Below are 24,737 nucleotides of genomic sequence, written 5' to 3'. Positions count from 1 at the left end.
GGCAATGGAAAAATAAACATGGATGGGACACCACTGGAAAAGTCCATCACTCAATTTCTACCAATAATAAATAAATGGAGAAAAAATATATATTCATTACATGGTTGAAAGACCCGAAGCCCATAACATTTAGAAATGCAATTTCCAAACATCCTGTGAGCATTTTCAGAAGCTGTAGCTGAATATCAATTGGGTATTAGTTCATCCCCAAAGTCATGTTGCTATTCTTTTTTTCTTCCCCATGTTTCAGTCTTCCTTGAATGACACAGCTGAACACAAGCCTTGACCAAGTGTGGGTGAGGGCTGCTATGAAGTTGACAAGCACATGGGAGAAGAGAAACTGCTGAGTATATGTCATGGAGAGACCACCCATAATGAGGTCAGAACATTTTTCAAAACTTCCTAATTAAAAAAAGTTTTATTGTTGGTCAGCTGACACTGTCGTTAATTCAGAGTTCCAAAATTTTGCAGCCATGTTAACAAGGTGCACTGACATGTCCTGCATTAATGAATGTCATATAAAAAGTCATAAGATCACTAGAAATACTGCTCTGTATTTCGAGAATTGTATTCTGAATCTAAATATAGATACTAACTGAAATTTTTCACTGGTAACTGGACTGACCAGTTTATCGGCAGACTAACAATTGAAAGGGAGAAGACAACCTTTATGAATTGGATTGTCTTCTCCAAAATCTGGCACTTGAGTGACACATGAAAGCCAAATATTTAATAGACAGTGGGTACCCTGTCAATTGTTATCTATAATGAATTTATTCTCTCTACCTACTGTTTCATCTTCCTCAAAATAAAAACTGTCACCTGACTTTGAAGATATCCACTGAGTATGTAACTTTTCCAGTCTTAATGTTTACAGTATCATTTCTGCTCCTTTCCTATTTTATTACATGGAGCAAAAGAAAAAAAGGAAAAATAAAAAAACAAGGTATGTAAGCTCCAGAGAAGTCTTTTATATCTAGAAATTAGTCAAGATACTGCTTTTCTGCTCTCTGGCTTTTGTTTATAAGTACTCCCACCATGCTGGATAACAGATCTCCACCTCCCACCATTATTGAAAGAAATCAATATTATGAAAGTATGATAAGTTCCACCAGATCACCTGTCATTAAGATTTGTGTGGGAAATGTATTTTAGGAGTGGTCTTTGGCTTCCCATCTTGTTCTTGCCACAAGGTATCTCAACGTGTCAGTGGCAAAACAAGTGGAATTGAGAGTATTACAGAACTTTTGTGTGTTGTTTCCTTGAGGTATAAATATGAAGGGTTTCAGATTGGATATACAAGTAATCATGACCAGAAAAATATTTCAATCTCTTCAGTGATAGAAAGCAAAACAAAGAATGTTTCTTTGCTTTTGGTTTGAAGAAATAACTCCATTCAGTAAGAAATGGACTTTAATCCCTAAATTTCTTTGGATTAATGCCACATGTTGTGCATAGATTGCGAGGAAACTACAACTGTGCACATAACAGCAGAGGTTGGGGAAGGAAGACCCTCAGAGAGGAGAGGTTTGATACCATGCACTGGAGGTCAAAGGGATTGTAAAATAGTCACCTGAGACAGAGCCAGACCCCAACCACATCTTTTCCCTGAGATATGTACATTGGACACATTTGTCAGAGAAACATGGGACTAAGTTTGATTCCATTAATATGAAATGTTATCATCTGGCCTGGTCTTTCTGTATTTCTCTTTGTATTTACTCCCTTTCAAAAAGCAAAACATGAGGAACATTGTAGAAAATATGTTTAACATAGTTGAAAGGACAATATTTAACCATTTTATCACTATTAGTTTGTGTGACCAAACACTTCTGCTTGCAGACCCTGGAATCATGGGTTGGGATCTGGAAAGATCCTGCACAGCCATTTGGGTTAACCCCCCGGTCGTAACCAATCAAACACTCCTGTATTCATTTTGCAGTAAAATCTGCTGATGAAGAGAGGCCAGCCGGTACCTGGAGCTCTCTTGTGAGTAGTTAATTTTATTGTCATCGATATTACTGTTTCTCTGAGTGTAACAAGACCACATTCTTAAAGTATAATTCAGATTTTCTCCCAAACTTGATTACCTTGTCTCCCAATTAATATAATTTGGAGGAGTTTTACTCTGTTTGTGCCTGTCTTTACTCAGTTTTTACGTACGGAATTAGACCTTAACTTGTAGAAGTTGTTATTGTATTATTTTTATTACATTTAAAAGCTGTAGTCAGTTATTGTTTTGTTAATGTTCAAGGCCTTCTAATTTGTATCTGACGTATTTCCATTAAATTATATTGTACTCTATGAATGGCAAGGAACGTAAATCTGACATGGATAAAACATGTGTATTTATGAGATATAGCTATAAATTCATAAGATTGATTGGGTGTGTGATTTGGGAGTTCAGTTTTATAATTTTATAACCACTCCTTATATGGTTATAGATTCATTTTTCCCAAAATAGTTAATATTTTCAGGGAGTGCTGCCCTTCAGTCTTTTCAGAAACAGAGTTGCTGATAAGTAAATTCAGAAATATAGCACGGCATAATGCTTTGCAATCATCTTATTCCAGGAGCGGATCACTTAAATTGGACTGGACTGGTAGAGTTCATAAAGGCCTTCAAGCCAAATAAGCAAAGGAAAAATAAAAAGGCTGCCAGGGAAACTACTAGTATTTGCTAAGTGATTTTCACTTGCTATTCTACTTATAAAACTGACTCCCTTACTCAGTCTACTCTACCACTGCTGTGCTCATCTGGGGGAAGGGCTGGGAAGAAACTTGGAAGATCTGTTGACCTTCCATTCATATTGGATAATTGGCTCTTTCTTTCTCCAAAGTGAATCCATACAATGATCAGGAAAAGAGAGAGACAGGATAAGGAGTACAATAAGTTGGAGGTAAATAGGAATTTAAGGCTGTTACCTACTTATGTGTGTTTAATTGAGTTTGCCTGTGAGCAGGGTCTTGGATTACAAAGTGAAGGAAGGAACTATGTAGAGTAGCATAGGGAGTAGGGTTGGTTGGGAAAGAGTTAGAGGCTCTGCTGGGTGATGATAAGGCAGAAGACCCTGAAGCATAGAGAAGCTTTTCATCACGGAGGATTCTGTGGTTATAAAGCCGTGTCCCTGAAACACCTTAGGCCCAGGATGCAGAATGCCTTTTTCCCTCTAGTGGACCTTTAATTCAGGAGTATTTGTTCTGTGCTGAAAACACTAGCTACCATCTGTATGTTGAAATATCACTTCCCTAGTAGGGGGCTTATTCTTGTTAACATTAGATTATTGCCACACTTCAGCTGTAGCTCTCCCTCTGGAACCTCAAGCTACATAATAATGTTCTACATACAGCCTGGTATTGTAGCCACTGGCCACACGTGGCTGCTGAGCACTTGAAATGTGTCTGATACAACTGAAGAACTGAGCTTTTAATTAATTTAAAATTGAATAGTCACCTGTGGCTGTGGCTTGGAAATATCATTGGCTTGGCAACGTCACAAGTCATATGACTGAGCAATTTACTAGGGCATGTTGAACCTTCCTTTCCTCTCCAGGGCATGACTGGCAAGAGGTGTCGCCCTTTGAAAATTGGCATCCTGAGTACATAATAAGTGTGTTGTGCCCAATTTGAGGGGCCTCAAACCCTGTTACCGATGGGGTCCTGGAATGTTTTCACAGGATCCCCCCTGGTCACGGTCCTGTGGCGTGTCCGCCTGACCGTAATTGACCACTTCTAAATACTGATTTGTCCCGAGACCAAGAATAGAAATAGACAGAAATAGACCAGACACGTAGAGACAAATAGGTTCTTACCGGCCGGCCAGTTGACCCTTCGGTTTGGGGGTCCTGGGGGTCTTGGGGAATCCCGGACGAGCCCCCAAATATTGTGCCCGATTCGCGAGTCCCCAGAGACCACCAAGGAGCCGACACCGATGCAAGTACAAAAGGGTCTTTATTACAAGCTCGAGCAGGGGCTCACCCGCCTACTGGTGTAATGGCAGCAAGGTGAAGCCCCGAACAATAGTGAGCAAGGTTTTTATGGGGTAAGGGATGGGGGTGTTACAGTGTACATGTTGTACGTATAGCGTCATCACATAAGTACTAATCATAATTGTACAGCACTCATGGTAACAGTTTTGACTATTCAATATCTGTGAGGTGTTTGTTATTTTTGGCGGGGACCCAATCATGACTTTTGAGAATCCTTTGAAAATGACTAATTATGAGGTGAGCTCAAAGGGCCTACGTGGGGTTTAGGCAAGCGGTGAGTAATTGGCTAGTTTGTATAAAATAACTGTCTACACTTCTCAGCCCTGACTCAGACCACAGGAATGTTTTTTTGATTAGCTTATCTGAGGGCAGTCTGAGGATGGCTTCAGCCTTGAACAATCTGAGGCTTTTCCTGGAACTGGGGCTACATGTAGCCCGAGGTTGCTCTTAATGGAGGCCTTAATCTCAAGATGATGTTACTTAAGCTCTTCAGGTGCACACCTCTAGACGGAGCCCAAGACCTTCCCTGAATACCTCTCACTTCAGGCTGCAGAGGAAACCAATTCCTAGTTGGGCCCTTCCTACCCAATGAGATCAAGTGTTACTAAGGACTGAGAGTACAGATTAAAGCATTGACCAGTCCAGGTGCCTGGGTGGCTCAGTCGGTTGAGTGTCTGACTTTGGCTCAGGTCATAATCTCACAGTTCATGGGCTTTAGCCTCGCGTCGGGATCTGTGCTTACAGCTGTACTTACAGCTAGCTCAGAGCCTGGGGCCTGCTTCAGATTCTGTGTCTCCCTCTCCCTCTCTCTTTTTCTCTGACCCTCCCTTGCTTACACTCTCTCTCTCAGAAATAAATAAAACATTTTAAAAAAAGCACTGACCAGTGAATATGGAACACAAAGATAATGATGTAAATATCTACAAACTTGAATCGTGAGAAGGCCATAAATGCCTGATGCCCAAAAGGTAGAAGACTTGTTGGCTAGCTCTCATAATCCACCTGAGGCAGTCTCTCCCTTCTTTCTTCTCACCTCTATTCTAGGACAAGATTAAGATATTGAGAAGCCCTACACTCTTAAAGATTATGATGTTTCATTCATGTATCATTATAAATGCAAACAACATAGTAAAATAAATGTAAAGAAAGTCAATAAAGCTTTTTGCAAAAATGCCGTAGCACCCAGCACAATGGTGAGTCTGCCTTTTAGGTTATCCCTAATTCCCTGTCTCCCCCACCCNTCAATTCGACAGCTATTGCCCTGTTATGGAAAAGACCTGGTCTTTGGGGCAGGCAGCCCACACCAATAGCCTCTAAAGGCAGTGAAGTAAATGCTTTCTTTTACTCTCCTCTTCCTGTTTCTCTAACTCTGGAGCTGCCTCTTCCACCATTTGGAATTAAAAACCAAAGATCTGGGATAGACTTTGGAGAAAGCAGGGATGGAAGATCCAATGGCCATTAGTTTTTTATTGTTCCTTTAAATCAGTGGTTCTTAAACTTGAGTAGTAGAATAATCTGGAGGGTTTGTTAAACTACAGACTGAATGGCCCCATTCCAGAATGTGTGACTTGATAGGTTTGGGTGGGGTCTGAGAATTTGCATTTCTTTTCTTTTCTTTTTTTTTTTTTTTTTTTTTTTTTTTATTTTTTTTTTTTTTGGTAAGTTTATTTATTTTGAGAGAGAAAGAGAGCACATCATGGGAAGGGCAAAGAGAGAGGGGGAGAGAGAGAATCCCAGGCAGGCCCCAAACTGACAGCACATAGCCTGATGTAGGGCTCAAACCCACAAATTGTGAGATCATGACCTGAGCCGAAATCAAGAGTCAGACAATCGACTGAGCCACCCAGGTGCCCCAATTTGCTTTTTTGATAGGTTTCCAGATAAGTCTTATGATGCTGGTCTGAGGACCATACTTTGATAACAATTGCTTTAGGTCTTGCTTTGGAATTTAGGGTCGGAACTCTAGGTGGTAAAAATAAGTTGTCTTGGCTCCTTTGCCAGCTCAGTAGTGTGTGTGTGGTGTGTGTGTGTGTGTGTGTGTGTGTTCCCAGGGAACTCTTAAAAGAGGAGCTGCTAAGGGCATAAGCTAGCATTTCCAAGTCTCCTAACCAAATTCAGCCTTTCAAATAACCTTTGAATGGTTCCCAAGAACAGGACCCAAATACTGCTTCTATTTTTTTTATTCTCTCTTCTTTCTATATTGCTATTTTTTATAAACTCTATTCTCCCTTGGCAATCTTACGCTTTTCATTTTCTGAGCTGTATTTCAGAATCAGGGATTTTGGTTAAGACAGAAATAAGTCAACCAACCACTTTCATTTTACTGTGCCCGTAATAGATAACAAAACAGAACTGCCCCCCATGACATTGCCAGTTTTTCTATGCCTGTAGGAGAGGAAGAGCCTGAAATGATTTTTCGCTAGGCCCATGACAGGTCTGTACAAGCAAACTTCCTTCCGTGCATGGAAGAGTTGAGGTTAAACTGGAAGTCTTAAGAGGTTGTGGAGAAAGATATGAGGTTGCTTGAGACCATTTTCTAAATGGAGGGAGAATTAACTTTGAGAATTTGGTGATCACCTACTGCAGTACAGCTTGTTTGAAAATGGGCCACTTACCAGTCCACTGTGGGGCCTTCTCAAAATACGGCAGCCTGGGCCTCACTCCTAGAGAGTCTGATTGAGTAGGTCTCATTTCATAAATGGGGAACCTGTTATTGCAGTTGCCTGAAACAACCTGTGCTGTTTCTACATTGGCTGCTTCTATTTAAATTAGGTGACATTGATGACAATCCCCCCACCAAAGAGAAAAAGCCACCTCCATCCTCTCACCTAAACATGACAGCATTGCTGGTGGCTGAGACTGAAAGGGAAAAGGATTTTTAGCTTTCTGACCCTACCACACATTCAAAAGCTGTAGGGACAGGAAGAGTGCATTATGCTTACTTCTTCTACGAGAGCACTTTTGTAAATAGTCCACATATCTTAGGTCTCCAAACACACACTTTATAAAAGTCCAGCTGTTCACAGTCACTCTGCAATCAATTTTAACCTTGTATAATTGCACTCTTCCTATCCAAGGGCAGTTTCAACAGGATGTGATATATTTTGTTTTTGGTTGCTGTAAGTACCAATAGCTCAAGAAGTGCTGTTATAATAATCCACTTTATCCCAGCTAGTGGCTGATCTCCAAGGAGCTCAAAGCATTTTATTAGTTTCTAATTAGTTATCAAAATTGAGGCCTTCTGTAGGAGATAGAAAGTCTTATTACTTCCATTTTACAGATAAAGCAGTCAAGGCCCAAAGGCTAAATGATTGTTTTGTAGTCTCACAAAATCTGGAGGCCTTGAGTTTCTGGGGTCATGGGTCTAAGATCTAGAAATAAAAGCAAAATTCTGCTGCATGAAATATCTGTCTTGTAATCTCCCAACCTAAAAGAGAATGGAACTTACTTTCTGGAAAATTCACCAAAACTTATACTTGACTCATGGAATAAAACATTTTTTTTCTTTTACTCTCAATTTTTTGCTGTTTAAATTAGATGTAGGCATGAGAATTAAATATCAACTTAGAAAAAAATGTTTAACGTATATTTTTCTTTTATATAAATAATCTGCTATATTCAGAAAAATCTCCCTGGATTTGGAACTTTGGGAAGGCAGAGATGTACTTAGAAACTCTGCTATGCCATGTATTTCATCTTTAAACTGTGCTATCTTTATGACAAGTGTGGTTGTATACAAATACTATCAGTCTATAGTAGGAAGAAGTAACTCTAGGTTAGTACCTTCTTCTTATTTCCAGATCTCCCTATACTCGCTTCTAACATAATGCCCATCCCACCACTCTGGAGTTAACTCTTCATTTGTCTCATCACCGAAGGGCAGAAAGTCTTCCCTTTATCATTGTACCCCAACTACATAGAACAAAGCCTTGTAACTACCAGGCATGTGTGCCTGATCTATTCCATTCGCCTCTCTAGAAGCACTTTCTATCTGTATACACTCTGTTCTGTGGCTTGTAGAGTAACCCACATGGAAGTCATTGAGTTCAGCCAGTAAGGAGACATCCACAGAAAATTTAGGGCAGGAGAGTGGGGTTAGGGTAGGGCTTCCTCTATCTTCCTCCTTCCTGGGTTGTCATGGGTTAGCTTAGTGCTATCCATCTACTAAAAGTCACATGACAGTATTCAAAAACATTTCATGACGCTTTGTTCATAAATTACATATGGACCTACAAACAATGAAAAAAAGAAGAACCCCCCCCTCAAAATAGCAAACCATTTGAAGGTGACCCTTTCCAGAAACTTGAAACTTATACTAACTAGGCTAAGTGTCACAAAAGTATTTTAGGTAATTGATATGATTTTCTGTTAAAATATAAACCAGTGAGACCTTCTAATAATTTCTAGTGTGCTCATATTTGCATTTTACAATGTCTATTTTTATTTATTGGTGAATAATGCACATGTATACCAGAGAGAGACCCACTTCAGGCTGATGTATGATTAGTCATTGAGCAGATAATTTTTTAATTGTTCTTCAGAATCACCTTACAATCTTCCATACACACCATATCACCCTCTGTGGTCAGGGTTACTTGTTCAAGAACAGGGGACTTCTCTGATATCTAGGATGATTTGATTCCAGGTTATTTAGAGATGACAAATCTTAATCCTTGTTTTATCTTACTCAGTGTCACAGTAGTAACTACCTGATGCATCTCAAAAGTGACGCTCAAATCAGAGATTCTTAGAGATGAAATATCTCCATTTTAAAACCTCATAGGATTTTTTTTTTTTTTTTTTTTGCATTCCTCTAAACTCCATCACTATTGAGAATATAGATGTCTTTCTTGCTCTGTGCTCTTTGCAGTCCTTGGTAGGACGATTGGTACCATATAGATATTTAGCTCATAATTGCTGGAATAATCTAAAGGGTCATCTAATCACACTTTGTGATACAAAACAAGAAACTTCTGCACATAATTTCTTAGGGGTGGTCATATAGCTTCCGTCTGAAACTGTACTACACACAGCAAGGCAATTTAAATCTGTCTTGGTAACTCGACCAGATTTACTCCTTCTTTTAAGCACTATCTGTATCTGAAGTCACTCTTCTTGCTTTTTATTTACAAGTCTACTCTTTTAACTTAACACACTTTTTTTTCTTTTCAGAATTTCCTACAGTATAATGGTTTCATTTCATGTTCATCTGATTATACTCATTTGTCACTATCTCTGTGTCTCCAAATATAAAACGATAGATTTGGTTTAAGGTGTGAAACTCTTTCTCTCATGGTCTGAACACAGTGCTCATTTTAATGCTGAATGAGAGCCCATTGCCTCCTAAGAGTGAATTATGCATTATAATCACCCAAATGAAAAAGTAACTGTTGGTGTATTTGAGAAAAGAAATGTTGTATTTGAGAAAAAGTAACTGTTGGTGTATTTGAGAAAACCATACACCATTATCCAACTATTCAACTAGAAAAGAGGTTCCTCTTCAAAAGGGTTTACTGAAGTCTGATTTCTCAATAGAGGGAGCTTCTGTTGTCTAAACAACTCTTATCCTGTGTCAGAAAGAGGCAAGGTGCTGGAAAAAACACAATATGAGCATATACATTTTTTTATTTGTACAAAAATGAATTCCACAGACTATTGAAAGAAACTTTGGAAACATGAGGCAATAATGTGGACAGAGAAGAGAGAGGATGTATTAAACCTAGGTTTGCATACAGCTCAACATTTTTGGAATTCTTAAAGAATAAGTTGTAATTTCCATAAAGTGGACTTACTATATAGCCAGTACTTAGAATTGAACAGATTTGGCCATGCCATAGTTACTCCTTAGGAACCCACAACATGGTAAACTATTTTTTACTCCTTGCTTGAGATACAAGATCAAATTATTGGTGAGAGAATTACCGCTATTATTCATTGAGTGTTTAAGTATAATTCTACTAATTGGAGTGGAGGGGGTGTAGAGTAAGATTAGATGAAAGTCTTCTCTAGTTTGCCAAACTAAAAAATAGATGGTGTTGGTCCTAGAATTTATTAAATAGAGAAAAGTAAAACACTACTTATGGTAAAGACTTCATTTAGACCAAGGAAAAAGCCAAGATAGAGCCATCATATCATAAAAGAACCATAAATGGTCATGGCCATTGAAAACTCTACTATGATTTCGTAGTCAGTTAAAATCTTCATACACTTATAAGTAATTAAAGTGTAGTACAAAGAATCTATAGAAGTTAGGCTAAAAAATAGTAAACTTTGACAATGAAAACTGTACTTAAAATGCATTGTGTTCATGAGCCATTTATAGGATACAGGTTTCTCCAACTCATCCAACCCAGTGGATGTCAAACTTACTGAGCACCAGATGCTTGGAGGTACACATTTAAAATGCAGATTCTTAAACCTTTGAAACCTCTCAAACCCTGAGGACTTCATAATCTACATTTTAAACCACATCCCTGTTGCCCCCAATGCAGTGGTGTTCTGCCCAGTCTTGGAGAAACACTGGATTCAAAGCATCCATAAAGTGTCTCCATTTTAATTGGTTTTTGAAATATCTGTGTCCCACTTTACCCTCAAAAGAAATTTCTGCAACTCATGGGTACTAATCAAAGAAGAGAGGTGAGGCAGATTTACGGATTTATAAAAACTTTAATTTGAACTGATTTTAGACTTACAGATTTATAGATTATTTAAAAAAGCTTAGTTCTTAAATGGTCCTTTGATGGTACTCAGCATGGTGAAATGTTGATGTTTATGTTTGGTAGAAACATGAGAACTGAGCTCTCTGTTAGCTTCTTGCCTCTCCTATAAAATAGCACACCCATATATATTTATATAGGTTATATATATATTTAAAGAACAAGTGTGTTTTTTTTAAGTTTATTTATTTTGAGAGAGGGAACATGTGCATATGTGAGAGGGAAGGCCAGAGAGAGAGAGAGAGAGAGAGAGAGAATTCCAAGAAGACTGCGTGCTCTCAGCATGCAGCTTCCTGGACACAGGGCTCAAACCCACGAATCATGAGATCATGACCTGAGCCAAAATCAAGAATCAGATGCTTAACCACCTGAGCCACCCAGACAGTCTGGCTTTATATATTTTAATGTAGAAAATCTTCACCATATGCAGTGTACATTCTTATTTTTCTTTTAATTTTATGCTTCAAGAAATGATGCCAGCCAGCTTGTTAGGTCAAGGACTATATTATACTCATAGTATTTAAATTCTGCCTTAAAAATCATACAATTTTAGAAAATACTTCAAATATTTACTGCTAAATTTTCCACTGAAAAGAAGTATGTGTAGTCTATGCAATAATTTTGGATTTTACCCAGCTATTAAAACTTCAAAAAAAATTTTTTCAGCATGTAGGAATGCTAGTGACCTGTGTAGAACCTCAAACAAAATCCCTCCACTAAATATTTCAGTTCCACAGTATGGTTTAATTTTGTCATTTATGTGTGTTCAAAGTGGCTTAAAAATATTTTTTTAGCTTAATTCAGCATGAGTCATTTCCTCCTGGATTTTAATGCTAACCTAAGAACATGTAATGATTGAAAGAGGGAATCATTATTATGTATTAATGGTGAAAATTAAGTTAAAATATATTTGAACACACTTGTGAATTTCTAAAGCCGACAGCAATAAGGAATATACTAAGAAGACATTTTTTCTTTATTATTCATATTAAACATGCCACTTTTATAGTCTGTAGGCAGAAAGAGACCCGTAAATCTGGTAATTATATTTGAATACTATGCAGTCAATATAATTTAGAAATTAAATATGCGAAGCAGCCAAATTCTCTTATTGGTTATGAGTAAAAAAAATACCTCTGTAGTAGGGGACAGCTCTTACTGTTACTTAAAAATCCCTACTGTGTAAATTGGTATTTAGGTACATTCCAAAGAGTGAGGTTTCTGCTACAATAGACTATTATAGCTTCTTCATAATGGTTAAGGCCTATCACATAAACCCTTCTGTGTTCTGGTTCACTGACCTACTACATAAAGTCATTATGGACTATTGTGCCCATCCAGCAGCCCCAGGGATCCATTAAAGATCTATTTCACATCTCAGATCCCTGCTGATAGAAGACATGTGTTGTAAAATCCAGCTACAATCCATAAATCGGTAAAACGATTTTTAAATTTGAAATTTCCATTTTACATAACTCTCACTGGGTCTAGTTTTTGCTTCTTGAAAAATATCCCATATGTGGGAGAGAGAGAGAAAGTAGTGCAGAAGATAGGTGGGAGAGGACTGGATGGTTTTAGACTGTTACAACTTGAAAACACCTGAAAACATTTTTCCCAAATTGATTACTGAATCCAGGATAGTACCACCAAAGGTAATTGGCAGCTCAGTATGCAGACATATTCCCTCTTCCTTCTTACCTGGAAGGTTTGGACCAGCCAATAAGAAAGCAGAAAGTTCTCTGCTTTTTGCTTTGCCACGAGCTTCCACTTTAATAGACTTCAAGAATGTAGACACCTAGGGTGCCTGGTTGGCTCAGCCAGTTGAGTATCTGACTTTCAATTGCTCCTCAGGTCATGATGCCAGGGTCGTGGGATCAAGCCCTGTGCTGGGCTCTGCACTGAATGTGGAGCCTGCTTAAAATTCTCTCTCTTTCTCTCTCTCTCCCACTCTCTCTCCCTCCCTCTCTCTCTCTCTTTCTCTATCCCTACCCCCCCATCGCCCCTCTCCCCAGCTCTCGCACTCTCTAAAATTAAAAAAAAAGAAGAAGAATGTAAACACCTTCTGCTAATGATACTAAAGTTGTGGGCCCAAAAAGTAGCTCTTAGGTAATAACAGTGTTGAAGGCAGAATGATGAAATCTGGGTCCATGTGTTCTAAGAGAGGGGGTTAGCCCAGCATTGTGGATTATAAGGTTCTTTTCTTGGTTCAATTACTGGTGGATGATTTGACTTTATCAATCCTCAGCCCTGATCTTTCTAGCTGAAAGATGCTATGATAATGTGTATATCTTATGAAGGAGATCATGCACTAGTTACCTAAGAAACTATTTGTGCATGAAAGAAATAATCATGGTTTGCCATCCTAAGGGTATAATAACATATTTGCAAATGATTTGAATGAACTTTTTGAATAAAGTTACATTAAATATAGCAAACTGTAAAACTAAGTTGACATGTGAACTTAACCCTAAGTTGTAAATAAACCCCCAAGTAGTCTTGTCATTTTTTTTCTGGTTTCTTTCTTTCATAGTATTTAAAAAATTTTTTAATAAGAGAAATCATGAACCATGAGAAAAGAGGGCTACATTCCATTTCTGGTCTTGTGATGTGCATGGATAATTTTAAGAACTGCACATTAGAAGCAACTCAATAAAAACAAAAAAATCAAATAAAAAATGTTGTCATTAACTTGAATTTATCCAAAGGATATCCCTCCCTTTAAAAATATTTCCCAAAGCTAAGAAGGTAGGATAGCTCTCCTAAAATAGATTGTAACACATAGCATATTGATATCTGAAATCAAATCAGAGGATTCCAGGAACTTCTTTCATAGACTTGTCCCTAACTTATCCAGCTGACCTCTATTTTGTCCTCAGCTGATACGTTCAGCTCTATGCAAGCTCTGCACCTACATGCTATTTAATCTCCAGCAAGTTAGCTAATCAACCTTTGTCTCCCTTGCATCATCCATAAATAGGAGTAATAATAATACCCATGCCACAAGGCTATTGTAAGATTTATTCCAGCACAGCACTTAGCAAGTTGTCTGACATAAAATAGGAAACTCATAATCTTACCAGTTATAATAAAGATTATTGCAATTATTTTAATTGTCATTATGAGGTATCTTACCATTTCTCCCAGCTAGTAACGTTTTGCATCTCTGCCCAAGAACAGAGGACTTTTCTCATTGTTCTTATGAATGAATAAAGTGAATGACTGAATGAATGAACTAATGAATGAAAAACAAAAGGCAAGCCCTTGAAAGCTAGGACGCTTGTATCCTAGAAGACAACATAACCAAGATAGTATACTCCTGCAGCCCTTCATGTTTATAATTTCAGGCATTCTCCCCTTATTTACTTATTCTACGCTCTAGGCAGAAAATTCTGCTTCTCAAGAAGGTGGTTGACCTTCCTGGACAAAGAGTGTTGATTGAGACTCTTTGGGGGTAAAGATTGGGGGTAAAGGATAATTTTCCTGTGGTAGATTCTGAGGAGCATCGTTACTTTTAAATAACCAGAAGCCAAGGAAATAGAAAGGGATTGAAAGCTGATCCAAAGGTTTACACTCCGTTCCTTGGAGAAAACAGCACAATATCCACAACAACTACAACAATAATGAAACCAATTTGAAAATAACCACAATGTAAAAGTGCTGTAGAGAGAAACTAGGAAGAAGAAAAAAACAGTTCAGGACTGAGCCTAAGTTGGGAAGCTGAGAGAAGAGAATAGGGTTTCGTGACATCAGGAGAGGATCTGAAACCCTGTTGAAAATATCTCAGAGGGAACAGACGCTCATTCTCATAGTATTTCCTGTCCTCAAATTTATCCCAGGATTTCTAGAGCCATTCCAATTAACGATCTTTAAAAATGAAAATTAAGGAGCTGTATTTCCCTCAACTCGTTTTTCTCACATCTCCCCCATTTCAGTAAATAGCAGCACCACCCTTTCAGTTAATCAGGTCAGAAGCCCTGGAATGGCCTTTCTCTCTCTAATCCATCAACAAATTCTTAAGACCTTCTGTCACAATATACATCGAATTTAAGCACTGTTCCCCACCTCCACTGCTCTGCTCCATGCCATCCTAGAGCATCTCTACCCTGGATCATCCAGCAGTCTTTTAACTGGTGTCTGTACTTCTGCTAATGCCTCCTTGAGGCTAATCTCCTCTAAAATACATCAGTCAGAAAGACTCAATTAGGGACCCTTGGATGGATCGGTTGGTTAAGGTGAAGCGTCCAACTTCTCCTCTGGTCATAATCCACTGGCTTGTGAGTTCAAGCCCTGCATAAGGCTCTCTGCATGAAGCCTGAAGCCTGAAACCTGCTTCAGATCCTCAGTCTCCCTCTCTCTCTCTGCCCCTCCCTTACTCGCTCGCACCCATGTGTGTGTATGCCCTCTCACTCTCTCTCTCTCTCAAAAACAAACAGAAAAATTATTTTAAAAGACTCAAGTAAAATTGGGACCTGTTATGTCACTCCTTTGCTCAAAACTCTATTACAAACTCTCCTGTCATTCAGTGTAAAAGTTAGGTTTTTGGTGACCTACAAGGCCGCACAGATCTTGCAATGCACTCCACCCCACACCCTCACCGTGCCCTGGTTTAGACCTGCTCCTGCCTCAGGACCATTCTGCCCCCTCTACCTAGAATTCTCTTCCCCAAGACACCACTCACATCAATCCCTTATTTTCTTCAGGCCTTTAATCAATGTCACCTTCCCCAGCCACTCAACCTAAAGTTTCAACCCTGTGCTCTACAAATGGCACTACCTAACCTATTTCCTATCCACTTTCTTGGGTTTAATTGGGTTTTCTTCTCAGCATTATCACTATCTAACACATCCTATATTTATATATTTATATCGTTCACTACTTATCTCTCCCACAGAAATATAAATGCCGTGAGAGTCAGAGTTGATTTTTGTTGTTGTTGTTGTTTGGTTTTTTAATTCACGGTTCTGTTCTCAGCACCTATAACATCGGCTACATAGCACATCCTCAGGAAAGAGTTTCTAAAGAAAATGAGTAAATGGTTTTAATTACATGGTCATTACTTAAAATCCAGCTGCAGTAGCTTCCCTGGGGGCCTCCATTATGCCTCTTTGCTATCTGTGTGTATTGGGGGTGGGAAATATTTTGACTAGAAAAGTAATTTGGGATTGAGGCAGGATTTCCCGGAGCACAGGAAAATATTAGTGAGTCCAAAGATGGAAAGTGAGAAAAGAGGATCTCTGAGTACCAAGGAGCTACACTGAGGATATTGGTCATCTGGGTGTTATTGTCAAGAGGCATAAAGAAGTTCAAGAACATTATAAGAAAACAAAAGTCAATAAACCACATTTCATCTATTTTACAACTTCGCCTCATACGGCCTGCCTTTCCCTTCTTCCAGGATGTTAGTAAAGATCCATAAAAGGAATCACTGAGCTTCAGTGCTTTTAGTACTGCATTCAGAAAATGGGGCGCATATACAGAGAGAGTCCCTACACTCACCATTAACTTGGTCTGCAGAGCCTAGAGCACCAGAGGGAAGCGAGGGGTAGATTGGGTGCTTAAATTCTAGGATATTTTGGAAAAGCAGAGCTCTATTCATACACCTGTCTTCTTTCCACTTCCACCCTTTGACTGAGAAGACTTCATTCTTGCCTGGAAGATGCCAGTGATCCTCAAAGAGGCTTTGTCAGAATAGGCCAGGTTTAATAGCCAATAACAAATAGGAGGTGGGCATGGAGATCCTGTAAATTATCCATGATTTATCGTCTTCAGAAATACTGTTTGAAAGCACATTTCCCCTTTTAAGGTAATAGACTACAGAAAGGGAGAGAAAATACGCGCTAGAGATGACAGTACCCGGGGGCAAATGGAAGAAGTCACACGTTCAGAGATTATTTGTAGAACTGTCTGATAGGGAACTGTTAGCTGAAGGCAGCCACGCATTTATTCACATTTATCCTCCATATCATCTTAGTCTATCCAGCCTCTGAATTACTCTGTCTCCAGACAAAGAGTAAAGGAAGAATAATTAAAATGCAGCCTCATTCCAGAACCTTTCCATTACTAACTTAGATCAGCTTAATATGATTTTAGGTGTGTGTGTGATCCTTATTATTCAACTACTGGTAGGTAACATAATGCTTGGAATTAGAGAAGTAAAACACTGAAATATCACATATCAGAAAAATAATCCAAAGCTTGGAAACAGGCAAAGGCTACTAATGGTTATGCTTTCAGTGCAGCACTGGATTTCTATCAATGTGGTTACTTCCCAGCTCTAAGGCACAGCGGTGAATTTGTTGATTTTTATTGAGTAGGTTCAAACAGTATCTGTCCAATGAAATAGAAAACCTCAGTGTTTATAGTTTATTGTACTGTATGAGACACTAAACTAGTTTTGTATCCAGCCCTTGGACTTACCCATACGTATCTTCATACAGCTGTATATGTTACTAGCTTCTCAAATGCTCTCTGAGCTAATTTTAACATCTTACTGGTTCCCTCATTTGTTAATGAGTTGAGTAAAATCCTTGACTTTTTTATTTTACCTCTGTATGAGAGTTATATTTTTAACTTTCAAAATTATGCTTTAATACTCTAAGTTTCTTCATTAGCTCTCAAACACCATTCTGTGTTCTAGTGAGCTTACCTAATGGGACTTACAGTTCATTGGTAAATAATTTTATGCTCACTTTGAAAATGGAAGTCATTTGTCTTTCCTGTTTTTTGTCACCATATCACCCCTACTTCCCACCCAAGTTATGACTTGTCCATTCTTGTTTCTTCATAGTTCCTAATCTATCCTGGCTTTCATGACTGTGTAACAAGTATTTGTGAAAGTTAGCTCTGCCTAAGCTACTTAAACAGTAGGCAATTAGAAAAAAAATATTTTATAGATCATTTTTTCTCTGCCCTTATCACTCTGAAAGCAGATATGTAAGTCAACATTTGATACAAGACTTTACACTGAGCTCAACTGAGAGAAAAATATTCCTGAATGTCCTACTGAAGCATTAAATTAAATGAGAAATAATGGTAGCCTCAGGTAGCAATATCGTTAAAGGTTATGCTGCAAAAAATTTTAAAGGGGAAAAAACAGAATAGTCACAGAAAATGCATTCTCAAAACAATTATTGTTGTGCTTTTTGCTGCTGTGCCTTTAATGTGACGCTTTCCAACAATGACTGTCAGCAAGTTTCTGAACGTTCACAGACATAATTTCTTCTTAAGGAAATCTTTTCTTCTATCTATGGTCAAGTTGTTCTTCGTTATTCATATCTTCATCAAAGGGGACCATAGTCAAAGTAAAAGAAACATCTGTAAAGATGATTACGTATGATTAACATATCTACTATTTGGGATTATTTCTCCCTCATCCTTTTATATGACTTCATTGTTATTTTTAGCAATTTTATTACAAAAGATGGATGACATTAAGAGAAATTAAATGATAAAAACTTGGTAAGTTTTCATAATAGATGTTAAGAATGCTGTTTCTTCTACTTGCTAACTGAATAAATAGTGTCAGCTAATGTAATTTCGAAAATTTTTAGTAGTCTTTCAACACTGTCATCAGTAAATAATAGAGAATGTAGATCAAGAGGGGAAGAAAATATAAATGGTACAAACTTCTGTTCCTAGTGAGATTTCCTATCTTATGGTAATTTAAATTTCAAAAAGTAAAATCCTGTTCATCTGAAGTGACAATGTTTTTTGTAAAAATTTCTTTAAAATTCTAAAAATTAAGTTTGCCATTCAGTTCCTATTGATGTTCATAATGATCATCCTCCAAGATTAAGTTTATGAGTAGTTGTTCTTATGAAGAAAATTAGTTTGGGAAAGATCAACCATCAGTGATTTAGACACCTTGAAATATTAACTAGTATCAGCTAAATTTTTTGTCTTAAATGGAGGTCAGATTTGGCCCAAGGTCACACTAATATATCGCTCACTGTCTACTAGTGACATTTGCTGAATATTACCTTGGGCTACATTTTTAGCATTCCCTCTGGCATGCTGAGATTAGATGTGACGTTTCTTGGCCAGAATAAAACACAAGGTCGATTCTGAAGAATATAATACTATATATTTTTTCCATGCAACTTTGCATTGCTTATCTATAGTACACAGGCAGTTCATTTTAAAGCAGAGGACTTATGAACCACTACTAGCACATGCTAAATCCTTCCCCTTACAGGATGCCTTCCTGCATTGTCCCAGCCTATAGGACTGCCTCCTGAGCCCTCAGCAAAATCCCTGAGAAAAAAAACACAGTGGAGGCCAGAATTCTGCAGCTCCGGCTATAATAGATGTGGGGGTTTATCCTCCCAGCGCCTGGGGAGGGTGATCATTTTCATCAGGAAGAAAATTTTCCCCCAAGATAATTTGTAAAGGATGATTGGAATATATGAACCTATAAGAACTATTATTTAATTCTGAATTAAATAAGATTTTGTAGAACAGCAAATAAGTATCAATTATTTATAAAAGTATTTCGAAAAAAACAAGCCATTGCTAAGTTTGTAATAGGGAGAACAATTTTGAAATGTCATGAATTATGCTTAACATTTAATTTTTTTCCTAAAGCCCTAAAAAAATAATAATAACTGACCTTTGACCTGAGAGCCAGCTCTGCTCTCATAATCACCCTGTTGCATCCACTTACCCTGATTAGAGTCAATTAGTAAGTGACAACATACTTGAATTTTGCTCTCTGAATGAAATGCTAAGCTTGTAAAATTCAAGCATTTTCCTCAACCAAACGTATGGATCCTTACTAATTAAAATTAAGTCAAAATCTTTAAAAAACACTAATAATCTTCAATACAAAGGAAATTGTCAACTTAAAAATTAAAATACACTTACAGTTTCTTTTCTTGGTATGGCTTTTGGTTCTCAGCTACTTGGCATAATAAAATATACTAAATGTGAGGATATAATTTCGTTTTCAATTATGTTTATCTAGAAAGGTACACCTAGAGGTGGGTTTAGGATCCTGGTTACAGGATTGTATTTATCAGTAACTCAGATTATCTGAAATTTTGAAAATAATGCCCTCACTCCTTGGTTTAAATATTGTCTACAAATAACAAATACTATTAAGAGAAACTCAACCAAAGGTCAGTAAGCATACATTTCCTTCTGTATGCGACTTTCTGCCCGTGTAGATATCTAGGAAATGTTACTACATGGTGAAGGAGCCTGAGCTGTGCTACTTTAACTCTCTATTAAATAAAGTGACTGTCAATATCTCTGGGTTGAAGCTACAGAGCATAGATCGTTCTTTATATCTATAAGGAGTGCAATGAGCCATTCAAGCTAACTCAGCAGAGAGAACATTTACTAACAAAATGATTGTAGAGACCCATTGACTTGATGGATGTCTGGGATTGTATAGAATTGAGGAGCCCCTGACAAAAATGGTAACAGATTTGAAAGCCTTTAGTAGGCTTCTTTTACCCATCCTAGCATGGTTTATTAGCATGACATAGGCTTCCTGTTTTCTCTCTTTAATGATACTGTTCTATGAACCAATGAATGTTTTCATTTGGAAAATAAGAAAGCATTGACATGTTATCTGAACTGTGGTTTCTTTAGTGATGCCAAGGGAATAAATATGCTAATTCTGTGCTTTGAAGAATGTACTGGGTAAGGCCCATTACTTCACAGATTTCAGTGGATACCAGGCTCAGGTAAGAAAAGGTTAATAGCACATACCTTGAACTCTTTCCTTATATGAAAGGTTTGACTTAGAAAATGGAGAATTTCAGTGACCCTTTCATATACTTTTAGGTGGTGTTTTTCAAATTATGTTCTCCATAGTAAAGTTTAACTCCTCATTTGTTAATTATAATACTTGAAGCAATTCACCTTGAGCTATTGCTTGATTATTCATAAAAAAAGCAATCACTATGAAAAGTTACCACATCAATTTTGAAATATTCACAAAATCTTACACAAATAATGCTTTTTCACAGAGGAATAAAAGACAGTCTTCTTCATGTACACATAAATGTAAAAAAACACAGTCCTTGAGGAAATTGTATTACCATGGAGTACTAGGGCTTCTCCATCAGGATTTAACAGCAGGAGTGCCAACCTGAAAGAGTGTCCCTTGCCTTTAAAACTGGAACGAAACAACTCTCAACATTTGCAAAACATTCCTTTATTATTAGAAATAAATTATTTGTATAAAAAAAGTGCATGCGTCAACCATTGCATTTATTTTTAGCACAACCCAGGGCTTCAATCCAGTCAGCCATTACAAGAAACAGATTCATTGTCTTATACAAGTTGAACAAGGTGGGACAGGAACGGGAGTTCTCACAATCACAGAAAAATACTTACAAGAATAACATCAGACATGGTTTATTTCAACAGCATTTTTTTTTTCACAAGCTAACATTAGTTTTCCTTTTGTGATTTTTTTTTAAACTGCTTATGAGTAAGCAATACTTTAGCTTGACACTCATTGGTTGTACTGTATAAAATGGTTTTTTTTCACTCTGTTATTGATACTTTTGGCTCATGGCTACTTTTTGTTCCTTACAGGATTGACTATTGATTTGATTGATTGTAGTCTACAGAGATCTCCAGGAGTGAGTTTTGGCGGTGCCATGTTTATTGTTTAAGATCACATACCAGATTTCTTCATATTGTACCCTTTTCCTGTTTCAGATTGAATGATTGCTGTAGCTGATATATGTTGTCTTAGTAGAGGAAGCTGTTAAGACAAAGTAAGACAAATTAATAGTATATAGTCATAAATTATTTTGCTGAAATGATTTTAAAATTCACATCCTATAATCATCGCTTTTATGATATTCGGTTTTTACATGTTGATTATTTTTTAAATCATGTAGTAGGAAATCAGTGATCACAGGAATAATAATGCAGCAGCAACCTTAATCTGTAAAACCACTAGTCTTGTTTATAGTATAAGTATTTAGCAAGAAAACTAAAAATGGAAAAGTTCTAATCTTTAATAAATTTAGGGGAAATTCAAGTCAAATGTGTGTTTTGAGTAACAAAGATATACAATATAAAAAATGAAAGAACACATAAATTATCTATCCTGCAAAAGACAAAAAATACTAGTTTACAACCTCAAGTCTTTGAGTCTGATTTGATGACCAAAACCAGGTAATTGTAACTAGTTGTGCTTTGAGAATGAGTATTTTCCATTTGAAAACAAATATTCTTATTTTTTAATGTGTTTTTAAATTTATTTATTGAAAGACAGAGAGGGACAGAGCATGAGCATCGGAGGGGCAGAGAAAGGGGGAAACACAGAATCTGAAGGAGGCTCCAGGCTCTGAGCTGTCAGCACAGAGCCCAACGTGGGGCTCGAACTCACAAATCGTGAGATCATGACCTCATCCGAAGTCAGACACTTAACCAACTGAGCCACCCAGGCACCCCCAAAAACAAATACTTTTAGACTCTAGAGGAGAACATAGTAAAATATGAAGTACATAGAATATTTGTAAGTATTAAAGTAAATATGTGCATTGCCAATACATATTTATGCTCTGGTTTTAACCAAAGGATACAAATGGAGATGTTTAAAAATAAAGACTCAAAGAAGGAAATAAATATTTAATTGGTCTGGTACCAACTTACTATGAAGTAAAACCTATTATTCTAAGATTATTAGAAAGATATGAATAACAAAGTATTCTAATCCAATTTTATACTCATGCTTAAATTTTTAGAGAATATAAACTTAAATCCAAATAATTCCTTTGGTTTTTTGATTTATTCCAGTGATGGAATAAATCTCTGTTCTAAATTTCAAATGTGATGTCCTATTTTTCAGTGGGATTCTGGAATGCATAATCATAAGAGGAACGATATGAAATGATGCTAAACATGTATATATTCACTACATAAATCCAACTCAGGATGAAACAATTTTTTTTAGAGAATTATTTAGTTTTTGAACATTAAATAAGCCCATTATAAAGCTCCTCCTTTAGGACACTTGTGGGGATGAGCACTGAGTTTTATGTGGAAACTAATTTGACAATAAACTATTAAAAAAAAAAAAAAGCTCCTCCTTTGAAATAACTGGCAATCAGACTCATTCCATTTTCATTTACATCAGCATCATAATTGACCAGACAAGTTCTTACCAGAGACTGAGATCTGATGAAGTTCACAGTCACAAAAATAAATGCAGAGAGCCTAAGGAAGTGCTAACCATACTTGTTTTCACTATTTTTTTTAAAAAATTTCATTGAATATTATAAGATTCATGCCCAAAATAACTGACATATCTGCTTTTCTTGTCTCCATTGCTCACACTTCTAGATTATTATTGTGGCCCGTGGAAAGGAAGGAGGTTTTAGACCTGGTTTGAAAACACATTCTGTTCCCTATAAAATGAGTTTAAAAAGATCAGTGAACGAAGTCACTGGACCTCAGTTTCATCATTGTTGCAAAATCCACAACATTGGATTTTTGTAAGGTCGGAGGTGACGTAGGTTTGTGGGGAAGCAGCATCTGCCTGGGAGAATGAATATGGAATCCTACTTTCCTACTCACCCCTTCTGCAAGACTACATGTCTGTTCCATTTGGCTTGGTATGAAGTGAAATACAAGGATTTTTATGCCTGTGTACTTAAAAAAAAAAACTCTCTTTTTTTTTCAGTTTATTTACTTTTAGAGAAAGAGTGTGTGTGCAAGTGGAGAAGGGGCAGAGAGAGAGAGAGAGAGAGAGAAAATCCCAGAGCCTATGAGAGGCTCAAACTCACAAACCATGAGATCATGACCTGAGTCGAAATCAGATGCTTAACTCATTGAGCCACCAAGGCACCCCTATTCCTAAATATATAATGCTCTGATATATCTCTAAATTTCCTATAAGAAAACACGATCTGTACTTCAACTGTGTCTGTGAAGGACTTTCATATAATCTTTGAAGATGAAGAAGAATTGTTGTTAAGAGTTAGAAAAACCGCTTTCAAAATGCTTGTTCAACTTCCTGCCCTCTCAGTATCTTCAACAGTAGCTAAAAATGTAGGAAATATTTATCAAGTGTGTAGATAGCTAGAAAGAAATATGGCCAAAAGAGAGGAACAAGAGCCAAAAAGACCTTGAAGAAGATGATATTCAGATGTTAACAGAAAGTAATTTGGATCAGGCCATTCAAGGACCATTCCAACTTTGAGTTTCATACTTTATTTTTTGAACTCCTTCCTTGAGGTTATCTCCAGGGAAAAAGATGGTAGAATTCTATTGAGAACTGAGATTATAGTTTACAAAAGGAAAGTCATCTTAATTTTTCTAATGGTTAGATAAAAGGCTGTGGATATGGATGATTTAGTCAACTTGAAAAGTCTTGTGAGAATCTTTATCCTGGAACTATTTATTATAGAGTGAAATGGATCAGAGGTATACATGAGAATTACTAGGGAGTTTTTACAGCAGCGATGAATAAGCTTATATGACAGTTGGTTTGGGGATATAGCAATAGTGAATTGCCTTGTGGACACCACACTGTGTTCATAAGCTAGAGAAAACAGTTCCACCTCCAGCAGCAGCTGAGTTCATGAATTATTCATGAACATAGATTAAGGAATACCATGTTAACAGCATTTGTTAATTGGGTACAATTCATAAATTCATACAAGTCAACTTTGTGTCTAAATCCCTTCCCACATGCTTTTATGGAACACATGACCTTCTTTGTGAAATGTAGTATGCTGCAAATTCAGTAATTAACATGGACTCATGGTCTGCCTTCTAGCTTCACATTACTTATACTTATTCTACATAGTTTGAAGCCTTAAAAACCTTAATTATGTGGCCAAAATTTCTGGCATTAACAAATAAACTTTAAGATGAAGTTTCTAAGTGTAATGGAATTTTTTAAATGTTTTATTTATTTCTGAGAGAGAGAGAGAGAGAGAAAGACAACGTGAGCAGGGGAGGGTCAGAGAGAGAGGGAGTCACAGAATCTGAAACAGGCTCCAGGCTCCGAGCCATCAGCACAGAGCCCGACGCGGGGCTCGAACCCATGAACCGTGAGATCA

The 24,737-nt window shown here is 37.2% G+C and overlaps 1 protein-coding gene and 1 long non-coding RNA gene across 5 annotated transcripts in view; one reads left to right on the top strand and one right to left on the bottom strand.

Moving 5' to 3' along the window:
* LOC144237084 (uncharacterized) overlaps window positions 1-21,354 on the top strand; it is a 146,527-nt gene extending 125,173 nt beyond the window's left edge. For both annotated transcript variants that reach the window (XR_013336748.1, XR_013336747.1), the window contains 4 exons: window positions 251-379; window positions 1,943-1,989; window positions 20,299-20,393; window positions 21,253-21,354. This is a non-coding gene — a long non-coding RNA (uncharacterized LOC144237084). The remainder of the gene's footprint in view (window positions 1-250; window positions 380-1,942; window positions 1,990-20,298; window positions 20,394-21,252) is intronic.
* GRM8 (glutamate metabotropic receptor 8) overlaps window positions 21,344-24,737 on the bottom strand; it is a 739,885-nt gene continuing 736,491 nt past the window's right edge. For 2 of the 3 annotated variants that reach the window (XM_077770780.1, XM_077770782.1), the window contains one exon: window positions 21,344-21,424. In XM_077770780.1, the coding sequence (XP_077626906.1) occupies window positions 21,375-21,424 (50 nt within the window). In that variant the 3' untranslated portion in view covers window positions 21,344-21,374. Of the gene's footprint in view, window positions 21,427-22,979; window positions 23,001-23,574; window positions 23,585-24,737 lie in introns of all 3 variants that reach the window. The other variant, XM_077770781.1, reaches the window with a different exon arrangement.

This window comes from Crocuta crocuta, unplaced genomic scaffold, assembly GCF_008692635.1.
Source record: "Crocuta crocuta isolate KB4526 unplaced genomic scaffold, BGI_CrCroc_1.0 scaffold266, whole genome shotgun sequence".
NCBI classification, from domain to species: Eukaryota; Metazoa; Chordata; class Mammalia; order Carnivora; family Hyaenidae; genus Crocuta; species Crocuta crocuta.
Note: the sequence above shows the minus strand (reverse complement) of the source record. Positions and strands in the feature narration are given on the sequence as shown.